General features: G+C 42.9%; 1 protein-coding gene across 2 annotated transcripts; it reads right to left on the bottom strand.

Annotated features, from left to right (window-relative positions):
• Positions 1-311: 311 nt before the first annotated feature.
• On the bottom strand, positions 312-11,343 carry LOC117679814 (alpha-2Da adrenergic receptor-like). Of its 2 annotated transcripts, XM_087887602.1 has the most exons (3): positions 9,529-11,343; positions 2,704-6,868; positions 312-2,580 (listed from the first exon to the last, which is right to left on the bottom strand). In XM_087887602.1, the coding sequence occupies exon 1, from the start codon at positions 10,825-10,827 to the stop codon at positions 9,619-9,621; it is 1,209 nt and encodes a 402-aa protein (XP_087743728.1). In that variant the 5' UTR covers positions 10,828-11,343; the 3' UTR covers positions 312-2,580; positions 2,704-6,868; positions 9,529-9,618. The 2 variants fall into 2 exon arrangements, with proteins under 2 accessions (XP_087743728.1, XP_087743727.1); XM_087887601.1 differs by having other exon boundaries at positions 312-6,868.
• Between the last annotated feature and the right edge of the window lie 371 nt (positions 11,344-11,714).

Genomic DNA, 11,714 nt, shown 5'->3' on the forward strand with positions numbered 1-11,714 from the left:
GAAGGGAAGACAAAAAAATTTTTTTCAACAGAGGTTATTAATCTCCATAGTCTCTAAACAGCAGAGGGCACCCCATGTCCATGTTAATTCTGTAAGGAAAACCAGAAGCATGGAGAGCAAATTTTCTCTGGCCCTGATGAGAAACTCCTCAAAAGCAGGCTTTTTGCTTATCTCATGACATAAAACTAAGTCTTATGTTTGGCAAAGACCATGTAGGGTTTATGAGCTAGTTGTTTTCAAGTAACTGAGAGCTGCCACACAACATGGCTGGTTCCCTATCCAGAGAGCAGGAAAAAATGACACAATGGAAATAAATGGCAAGAAAAGGAAAGAGTGAACATTTTATTATAGTCATAAAAGTTAAACCAACCAAATGCAATAGGAGAATGCAGAAAAATCTGATAAAGTAAGTAAATTACTTAGCACTGTTATTAGGGATCAGCATAGCCAGACCTTATGGCTTGGACAAAGAATTTAGCAAATGTATAAGTAATTTTGGAATGCTTATTTTAAAGGAAAAAAAATCTAAATACCATTGGTCTGGAGGCAGCCTATCTATTAAGGATTAGTTGGGAGCACATTTGTCAAAAACTCAGAAAGCTATGTTCAAAGAGGTGCAGGGACATAGTCTGTGGGCAAGACAACAATCTAGCCAAATACTAGAAGAAACTTCCTACTGTATGACTTTTGAACAGGCAGATATGAATGCACTAGGCTCTCCTTGTTTGGAGATATTTAGAGCAAGACCAGAGGGTCAAGTATGCAAGTATTTGTCTGCAGAAAGCGGATCTAGTATGGAAACTGGGGGTACAGACAAATTCCACTCCCAATGATCCTATGCTCTAGTGTCTTAGAAAGAACTTAACGGATTTAGTATAATGATATCCATTAATCATCACTGTGTGTGATCCGTCAATAAGCTTAGAATCTTATTACCTGCCAGTCAAATGCCTTGCAAGATAACTAGAAAAGTTACTGTATAAATCAGACGTTTGGATTAGATTATCTTCAAGATCAAGCCATCTCTACAGGTGTTTTCCATTACTAAGTGAAGAAATTGCTAAGTAGGAAATCATATGACTGCTTTCCTTTTCCTCACTTTTGGTGAGCATACCTTTTGGGATGCTCACCTCAGCTCTGGAATAATGATCAAGGAGAGTATTTTTGTTTGTATTTACATTCATTGGAGAGGAAGGGATTGCAATAGAGTAAGTAGGCACACAGTGGGGAATGCATATTGAAAGCAATGTAGTGGCTCTGTCAGCCCGAGCGTGCTCTGGGCTGGGAGCCTCAAGTTTACTGTGCAAACAGCTCTGTTTATTCTACATTGTGTGGCTGCTTATTCTCTTATAATCCCTTCTTTTCCAATCTCTTCACTCTGTAAAGTGGGTGCGGGGAGAAGAACAAAACAGGTCAGACACAATATAATGCACCCTGGTTGTAATAACAATCACTTGACTGAGGGATGCTGCAAAGGTCATAAAGTTATATTTTCAGTACTATCATAACTTCCAACAATCCCTGAATAAGGCAGGTGGTAAGTGAGAATTATTTGTACTGTCAAGCACCAGGAAATTCATAAGACCCAGGCAGTTCAAACGGGTATAAAGATTTATTGCAAGCTTAAGCTCTCAACATTAATCTGAACTACTAACAGCCCAAGCAAACTGATTGTAGATAAGAGTCAATGAAATTCAAGGTGGACTGGACTTAAATCTCTTGTGGGTGTGAAGGGACTCATAACTAATGATGAGTTTGACCATTTCCTCGGGCTCAGCCTGGTCATCTCCTACATTATTATTATTACATGATATACATTTTTTAAATAATTGGTGGGAAGAATATAAGTGAAAAATTGGAAAGTTGTACTCAGGACAGCAAACAGGGATTCTCCTGACATGAATTCAATGTTTACATTGAATTCTCCTGACATGATAAGCAAATAATAAATCAAATTTGTCAGCATTCCTTGATCAAGAAAATCCATAGCTTAGCTCCATATTGTACATTATAGAAGTAGCAGAAAGTGGCACACCTACAACTGTAGTAGCTCAATGTGTGTGGGTGCATGAGGTAATTTTTGATTTGCTGCTGGTTCAACAGACATCTCATGTAAAATAATGTGAATATTTATGTTTGTTCTGAGTTGTGTCCAAAACATTTGGAACTACAATTGCATTTGGTTGTTGTATGCAGATGGCTGTGATCTTTGTTTTAGTTATGGTTACCTATAAACACCATGTAGATTATGAAACTTCTACATGATTTGTGCCTCAGATTCACATATTTGCTTCATATGGGGCCAACAATGTAGATCCAAACTTTTGTATATACAGTATAATAGTATCAAAAACCAAAAACCCATAACAGATAAGGATTTTTCAGATCGTCCCTATGTAAAACAAACCCATGAATCCAACTGTTACCCTGATAAAAGCACTCTGAGCAAAGTTTATGCTTCATGGGAACTGATACCATGACCCTGTTGCGCAACAACTTTAACTGAGTCTAGTAAGAGCTAGTTTATTCTGTAAATAGTTAAATCCACTTGGTGTTGGGTTTAGAGCAGTGTTTCTCAACCTTGGCAACTTGAAGATGAGTGGACTTCAACTCCCAGAATTCTGGGAGTTGAAGTCCATTCATCTTCAAGTTGCCAAGGTTGAGAAACACTGGTTTAGAGGAAATTTACAGGTAGTCCTCAACTTACAACAGTTCATTTAGTGACCGTTCAAAGTTACAACGGCACTGGAAAAAAAATACTTCTGACCATTTTTCACACTTACGACCATTGCAGCATCCCCATGGTCATGTGGTTTATATTCAAAAGCTTGACAACTGACTCACAGTTATGATGGTTGCAGTGTCCTGGAGTCATGTGATTCCTTTGGCGACCTTCTGACAAGCAAAGTCAATGGGGAAACCAGATTCACTTAACAATTGTGTTACTAATTTAAGAACTACAGTGATTCACTTAACAAATGTGATGAGAAAAGTTGTAAAATGGGGTAAAACTCACTTAACGAATCTCACTTAACAACAAAAATTTGGGGCTCAATTGTGGACATAAATTGAGGACCACCTGTATTTTACTCCAAAACATCCCTGGGATTGTTTAATCTGTTCAATCTTAGCCATATGATAGAAATAGGAAAGAAAGGGTTAACAGAGGGTTAACAACTTTCTCTTCCTGCTGCTGGCAGACAGGGAGAGTCCTAGAACAACTCTGCAAAAAAAAAAAAAAAAAAAAAGGAGCTGCTATAGCAATATCTTTATTCCTATTTTTCTTTTCATTCCCTTTTCAGTCACATGGAGGGTAAAAAGGAATGCAATTGCTTTTTTTTCCAGTCATCCTTAAGCACTACAACTGCCTTCACATTAATAGGCTTTCCCAGGTGAAATCATTTCACATTGCTAAACATATTCAGCTTCGTTAATGATCACCTTGGGTAGGTTCACATGAATCCGGAAATTTGGTTATTTCAGTTATCAAGTTAACTGTGTGGAATGAATGCGGCCTGTGGATATGGATATGTATGAATATTCTAAAGTGAAAGAAATGTTACTAAGGTTTGCTTACTGAGCTTCTCTATGATAATAACTGAAAGAGAGTGGAGTCCATCATCCAAGCCGAGCCTCAACCCAACTTGCACTCTGAGGGTTGTTCAGTACAATCTCCTCCCGAAGACCAGCGACTCAGACAAACAACCGCACAAAGCTTGGAAACTAAAGGGTGGGCTGGAGCTTGCAGTTAGGCCCTCTGGCTTGTGGAATCCAGCTCCCTTGGCGCCAACAGCTGTTTTTAGATAGGTTGAGGGTCAGTGTTTCAAGTTTTTCTATTTTCAGCCCCAAAGCTGGGGAAATTACTCTTGCCTCTGCATGTCTGAGCCAAGAGGGCTGGCCAGTCTGGTCCTTTCCGATCCAAATTGCATTCCACCCTGCCTCTTGAGGAGACTTTGCCTGCTCTGTCACTTAATCTTCTCATGCCCCTTTGCATCGCCGTCTTTCCACACATACATCACAGCCTCGTCAACTTCAGCTACATCGCCCTGGTGGAAATGTTGTGTGAGAAGTCCCATGTCATTGGACTCTTTCAGAAAGCTGCAAGGTCTTCCCTCATAGGAATTCTGGGCTGCCTCTCACCATCCATGTGCCACCTCACCATCTCTCACCTTCTGCCCTTCCAGCAGCTGCCTTACCAGCAACTTCCTGGAATCGGACTTTGCTCCAAACACGGCCCAATGGCACCAATAGAAACAGCACAAAGTAGCTACAGTGCATCATCATCTAACTTCTTAATCTTCCATTTGGTGGAAATTAAAACAAAAACTCCTGGCAAATAGTTGGGGAAGAAATGGAGGTAATGACAGATTTTATTTTCCTAGGCTCCAAGATCATGGCAGATGGGGACTGCAGCCAAGAAATTAAAAGACGCTTGATCCTGGGGAGGAAAGCTATGGCAAATCTAGACAGCATACGAAAAAGCAGAGACATCATCCTGCCAACAAAAGTGCTTATAGCCAAGGCTATGATTTTCCCAGTTGCAATGTATGGCTGTGAAAGTTGGACCACAAGAAAGGCTCGATTCCCTTAGAAAAATGGCAACAAATGTGGGGGGGGGATATTAAAATGACTACGGCAACGTCTTTTAAGGAAAATGCATATGAAATGTTGTATAGGTGGCATCTCCCACCAGCAAGAATTGCTAAAATGTTTCCGGGTGCATCAGAGTTATGTTGGAAATGTGGGAAAACCAGAGGTACGTATTTCCACCAATGGTGGACTTGTATAATGGTGAAGAAGTATTGGAGAAGGATTAAGAATTGGATTAAGGAAATTACTAATGTGGACCTCCAATGGAAACCTGAGATATATTTACTAGGTATTTGCCCAGAGGGGCTGAATAAGAAAAAATGGTATCTCGCTCTACATATTTTAGTTGCAGCTAGAATAGTGTTCATCCAACAGTGGAAAGGAAAAGAGATACCAGCTAGTATCCAAATTATAAATAAAGTATTAGAGTGCGCTGAGGCGGACAGAATGACGTTTATGTTGAAAGAAAAAGAAGATTCCAAATTTTTTCAAAGTTGGGACAGTTGGTACCGGTGGTTGAATAAAATAATTGAGACAAAGTGAGGGCCTAGGCAATCATCAGGAGAGATATATTTATTTAGATTGAAAGATAATTGTATGAAAATAATATCTAGGGATTACTTACCCTACTCTTTGTTGTGGGCATAATTATTTACCAATGAGGGCAGGGACAATATCTGCCGGGATAGATGTGTTTGTATGTTTAGTGCTATAAATGGGTGGGGGAGGGAGGGGAATGTATGGTTGTTGTTTTTAGGTATAAATAATGTCTTTGTCTTGTGTTGATTTTAATCTGGATAAACTAATAAAATTTATTTTTTTAAAAAAAGAAAGGCTGAGCACCAAAGAATTGAGACCTTTGAACTAGGGTGCTGGAGAAGACTCCTGTGAGTCCCTTGGACTGCAAGGCAATCAAACTGGTCAGTCCTAGAGGAGATCAACCCTGACTGTTCTTTAGAAGGCCAGATCCTAAAGATGAAACTCAAATACTTTGGCCATCTAATGAGAAGGAAGGACTGGAGAAGAACCTAATGCTGGGAAAGATTGAGGGCAAAAGAAGAAAGGGACAGCAGAGAATGAGGTGGCTGGATGGAGTCACTGAAGCAGTCGGCATGAGATTAAATGGTCTCTGGGGGATGGAAGAGGACAGGAACGCCTAGAGGAACATTGTCCATGGGGCTGCAATGGGTCGGACACGACTTTGCAACTAACAACAACAACAAAACAAAAATGGTTACAGCGATAATAACCCATCAACAGAAAAGAGAGGAAATGAGCTTGAAAAGGAAGAGTAAATATTCCCCCCCAACATACAGACACCCAAATTTCATCTTTAAAACGACTGCATGACTAGTCTTAAGAGCCAAAGTCAAAACTGCAAAAAACTGGATTCCCCATTTACCATCTTGGCCCAATGATGAAACTCAGGACTCTCTGTCCCAAGGTGATACTTCCATAGGGAAATTGAAGAATAGGGAGGGATATAAAATAACAACTGGATCAGGAAACATCCTGAGAACATACTTCTCTTTTTGCTTCCTTGCACCATCATTTTAATACAGCTCCCTAGGGTCCCATCTCCCTCCCTTTTAGATATCAAAATTCATTTCCAGCCCTATTCTCTCCGATGCCAGCTGGCTCCCTGTAACTCAGAGATGTCAGAATGGGGAAGGGCCATTGCCATAAATGTTTTAATGCAACCCAAACAAGCTCCATCCTACTACCTAGGATACAAATTTATTTATACCTGCATGATCCAGGTATTTAATATTTGTCCAAATCCTGGACAATCCCAAGGGCCAGATGGAAATCACATGAAATGCAGCCTTTTCGCTTAATTTATACTTAAATCACAGAATGTAGGCAGGTCTAATTTGCCTATTAAAAAAATGAACAACCCCCATCCCATTGAAAATAGACCATAGACAATCCAGGAATTCATAGTTTCACAGAAGATGTGGTAGCAGGACTACATAACACACACAGAGTTTCAAAAGATAATCAGTGGAGATGATCTGGAGCACTGCTGTTTCCCCCCTCCTTGGTGTTACAAAGGCCATTCTGTAAAAAACAAACAAACCCAATTTTGCTAAACTGACCAACCACATAGTGGTTCTGGATGGAAGTCTGCACCCTTTAATGATTCCAAGTTCAGTCCTGTACCTCCTTGCCTTGATCCCAGCATAGCTCAGGGCAATACTCTGTAGAAGATGCTTTCTGGACCTGTCCAGGCTGCCTTGAAAGGACTGTCCATCATGTTGATCAAATGCCAAAGTTGCTCCATAAAAAAAAAACAGGGAAAAAAAACCCAAACAAAACAAAATTAGACCAAACCTTTATTAGGACTAAACAAAACATCATGGAAGAGTGCAAAATGTTAATCCTGCAGAATTAGTGGAAAAGGTACAGAGGAGACATCCCAGGAAGATGAAAGTGAAATGTGAGAGCTAGAGACATTTTAATGCACTTCTGGGTAGAAAGAATAAGCAGTGTAGACTTCCAGGTTGGATGCTGGAGTTCATTTGAAGCATGGCAGGTAACATGCTTTATAATGAAAAGGTAACTCTTAGTGTCGGGGTTCATTGAGATGTTAGAAGAAACAAGCATTCTTTCTTTCAGGTTCTTTTTCCTTTCAGTTTATCTCAGTGGTCAATCTGTATATGAGAATATAACTTACCCAAACTCTCTGAGAGATAATAGTTAGACACCAGCTGCCCTTCTAGGTGTCTGGAACTGGAATGAGTAATATGGAATTAAACGGGCCTATCTCCGTGGATACCTGCCTAATTTACGCCATCCTTAGTTTGCTCTGTTTTCTGGGAAGAATGAGCTGCCAGATGTCGCTCTATTAGCTGGTAGAAATGCTTGCCTTGTTTGTAGTTTTATTATTGGATTGGTCTCCTTAGCAACATAATCAGTAATGCTTACAGGAAGAGAGACTTCACATGAAATCACCCTCATTGATAACTATTTATCACAATAGAACAAGGCAGTAGACTTATTGGGGGCTTAAAGCCATGTCCACAGACTATTATCCAGTCACAGGTGACAGATGAGTAGGAAAGTCATTTTATATACAGGGAAGTGCATTAAAGAAGCAGTCCTGTGACTGCAAAGTATGCTCTGTGAATTGGCCTTGGGTTACAACTGTTGCCTCTTTTTCTGTCCTTAAACAGTCTCTAAGACATTAATTAAGTTCCTGGCAAACAGAACTTGCCTTGCTTCGCTGTCCATCCCACTTCCTTACAGTACCAGGAAGAAAATACTATGTTGAATGCCTGTTAAAATTAAGGCTGGAATATGAGGCAGGAGCCCAGAACCTGAACTTGTGCCTCAGTTATAAATTCAGGGCAATGGCATGAGTTACCCTGCTAAGCATATGAGAGATTTAAAAAAGAGTTGATTGTTGGGGAGAAGTGCCTAAGAGATGGTAGGTGCTTGGCTATGGCACCAGCCTCAGCTTGAGAAACTAATCTCAACAAACTGGAACAACAGGAAAAATTTAATTGCTGGAGGCAATATGGAAGACACCTTTACTATGATTGACAGGAACCTCTTTGCCAAGATTTATGCCTGGCATCTGCCCAGAAACAGGATCAGGGTAATGTTTCCTCAAGCCAGATGGTTGAGTAAGCTTTGCAGTATGTCGCTTGTTTAGCTCAGCTTCCTCTGAGCTCGCAGGCAGGCTAGCCAGAGGACTCTGAAACCGGCAGCTTCACACCACCAAGTAATGTACCATCATCCACTGATTCTGCAGGAAATATTCTCCCTCTCCCTCTTGGTCTATCCATCTTTCTGCAATCCCAGGGCATCCCTAGGATAAGTCGGTTCCTTGGTCAAGTCATCTACTGTCCTTGGAAAACTTCCTCCCATCCTGATACCCCACCAGCCTTCAAAATCCCCAATCAGTGAGACCAATGGCTGAGCATATGGGAGCTGTGATACAGAGGGCTCTGGGGATTGGGAAAAGTTATTTTAGGACGTCCATGATTTTGCTCCTTTCCTGTTCGTTCTTTCTGTGGAGGACATCAGCCAAACTTCAAGCTGCTCAGACCCAAAGTAACAAGGAAATAATGTTCAGAAGCAGAATGCTTCTTGCTACAATTATGCAATGAGAGAAAACATGAGGATATCATTGTGATTATATCGCATTCTGCTTGTGAGTTTTTCCTTCAAGGCCCCCTAGCTGGCCAGTGTTTCTGATGGAGTCCCAGACCACTAGATGGATCTTCTTGTGATTTTTAATAGGCCCCCAATTCCTCCAAATGCCCCCACCCTCGTTTGGACAAGGGACAATATACGTGAGACAGAAAAATACGCAGCTGTACATTTTTAGTTCCAGGACCAAAATAGTCAGCCTGCTGAATCCTCTTTAATAGAATCTGTTTCTGTTTCCCCTTCCCACAGAGCAGCTGGGATAAATGAACGTTCCTTCCAAAGCTTCTCTGAGTTAGAACTGGTTTTGGAGCAGACTTTCCATTTTAGGATTAAGGATGGAGCCCAACCACTGAGGTGGTTCAATATAAATGGCACCCTTAAACCAAGGATTAGGGTTAGCATAACCAAGAACATACATTAGCTGGTTTATTATAACAATGACCAAAATTTGGTGCACGTCTGCATCGGGAGTCAAAGCTGCTATAGTAGTCATTACTGTACATCAATAATTTTACCTCAGCCCCCCTCTGCTCCCACTACCTCAGTTAATTAGCTTAATTACCTGATTACCTGAACAACAGATCAGGCAACCAAGCAAGCTAGAGAAACAGGCAGGAGTGTGAAACTGACTCTCGCAAACCAACCGCGTGCCAGTAAGTCACAGAAATCTTGCTTCTTGTGGCACTTCTGCCCTTCAAGCTACATGCAAGTCTGGGGTGGGGAAGTCTTCATTAAAAGGCAGCTGCGGAAATACTCAGCTCCCCAGCCTCCACTAGTTACCTTCTCTGGGACCCCTGAGGGATGTTCTGTAGCCATCGTGCCCTGTCCATCGTGCCTCTCTTGGGTTCCAACAACCCTCTAGCAGAGTCCTCATTTTTGGCATAGGAAGGAGTGGGCAGGGGACAGGAGTTGCTGGAAAGCTCTGCGGAAGTCCCGGTTAAAGACCGTATAGATGATGGGGTTGAAGCTGCTGTTGCAGTACCCAATCCAGAAGAAGAATTTGAAGAGAGGCTCGGAGATGCAGCAGCCTTCTCCAAGCACAGATTCCAGGCTGTAGGTAAAGAAGAATGGGAACCAACAGAGGACAAAAGCTCCAATGATAAAAGAAAGGACAAAGGTGAATCTGCGCTCCCGGGCCTGCATCAGCCGATTTGTGGAGAGGGACATGTCCCTGCTTCTGCGCTGATGGGGACTGGAGGGAAGTGACCAAGAAAGCCTTGGGGTCCTTGGTGGCCGAGCACTGCTGTTGCCACCGTCATCTACTCTCCACTGCCGAGAGAGCCGTGGCAAGCTAGGCTGGGGATGAGGAAGGTGGCCAGACTCCATTCCCACCTTCTGCGTTTCCCCAGGAGGCTGGGTGCTCTGTCTGCAGGGATTGTACTTGGCCACAGGGATGAAGTTGGGGTAGGACACCCGCCGTGCTGCAATGACCATGGAGTTCCTGTGTTTGGCCACATGATAAATCCGGCAATAGACTGCAACCATGATGAGACAAGGGGCATAGAAGGAGGCAGTGCAAGAGGCCAGCACATACCAGGTGTCGTCATGCAGGAGGCAGACCTGGTCCTGCTGTCTGGACTTAAACAGTGGTGGCAGGGATACAATGGCAGCAATGGCCCAGACAACCCCAATCATACATTTGACCCTCTGGGGGCTCCTTTTCAGATTATAGCGGGCAGCTCGGGTGACTGCCCAGTAGCGATCTAAGCTGATGGCACACAGATGCATTATGGAGGCGGTACAGAACAGGACATCCAGCGACAAGTAGAAACTGCACCAAAGACCCCCAAAACACCAATAGCCCATGATCTCATTGGCCAAGGAAAATGGGATAATGAGGGTGGCTACCAGGATATCGGCTGTAGCCATAGACACCAGGAAGAGATTCTGTGGGGCCCGAAGGGCACGGCTAGTGTACACAGCTAATACAACCAGCACATTCCCTGTAAACGTCACAAGAGCCACAGTCAGTCCTGCCACAAGGATGAGAGTTGTGGCCAGAGGTGAGTGTGGAAAGATGGTGGGTCCCTGCTCACTCTGATTGCTAGATCCATTTTGCTGTGGCTCCATCCCATTCATCCCCAGACCAGGCCATACCCCGACTGCCTGCGCAAGGTTCACCAGCTCCCAAGTCTTGCTCAGGTAGGGCAAGTTGTATAGTCAGGACAGCTGCAGAAAAGGATGGCACTGCCACCAACCTTCTTCTCGGTAGGCACCATTCTAAGATAGGAGGCAACAGCACAAACCTGCAGTGGCACTGCAGAATCCAAGCTATCAGGTTGGATGTTGAAGCAGAATCACAGTCTTCAAGAAGGCATTACGGACCTTGAAGAGTAAAATGGATCCCGAAGAAGCCGTCTGGATTCCAGAATATTTTGAGATAGGCGGCAGATCTGATAGTTTCCCCAGCTCACTCCAGGTATTATCACCAGTTCTTCCTGTTGCTGTAACCTTTCCGGATTTGGGTTATTGGGAATATCCAAGACAATATTGGTGAGAAGACAGAAAACTCCAGTCTTCTTGGATACTTCCTTTTTGTTGAAATGATGTGAAGCTCAGCTGGACTGCTCCAGCTTGAGTCTCTCTGAGTCTGGTCTTTGCGCTCCCTGTAGAGGAGGGAAGGGAGGGGCTGACGGAGTTACTGTTCGGCCTGCAGGCACCCAGCCAGATTTCGCTGGTGGTGGGAGAGGCTATTTGCTACCAATGTTAATGAGCTTCAGAGAGTCTCAGAGAGTCTGAGTTGCTTAGTATTGCCCCACCTGGTAAGTGCAAACTGGCAGCAAAGGGGGAAGGACTGTGCCCAGCTGCCTCAGTCACCTATTCCAAGCTATTTTTGAAATTATAACTGTGCAGATCATTGTTCTCAACATAGAGCCCTTCTAAGAAAGTGTATTGGGATTTGCAATCCCTGTTTGTCCAGTCAGGGAGGGGAGAAAAAAACTCCCAAGATCTTTATTTTCTAATCT

The sequence above is a fragment of the Pantherophis guttatus genome, chromosome 2, assembly GCF_059756535.1.
Source record: "Pantherophis guttatus breed Tessera chromosome 2, ASM5975653v1, whole genome shotgun sequence".
Taxonomy (NCBI): Eukaryota; Metazoa; Chordata; class Lepidosauria; order Squamata; family Colubridae; genus Pantherophis; species Pantherophis guttatus.

Bases quoted from the DNA above. Each gene is read 5' to 3' on its own strand.
- LOC117679814 (XM_087887602.1), bottom strand. From the start codon at position 10,827: ATGAATGGGATGGAGCCACAGCAAAATGGATCTAGCAATCAGAGTGAG.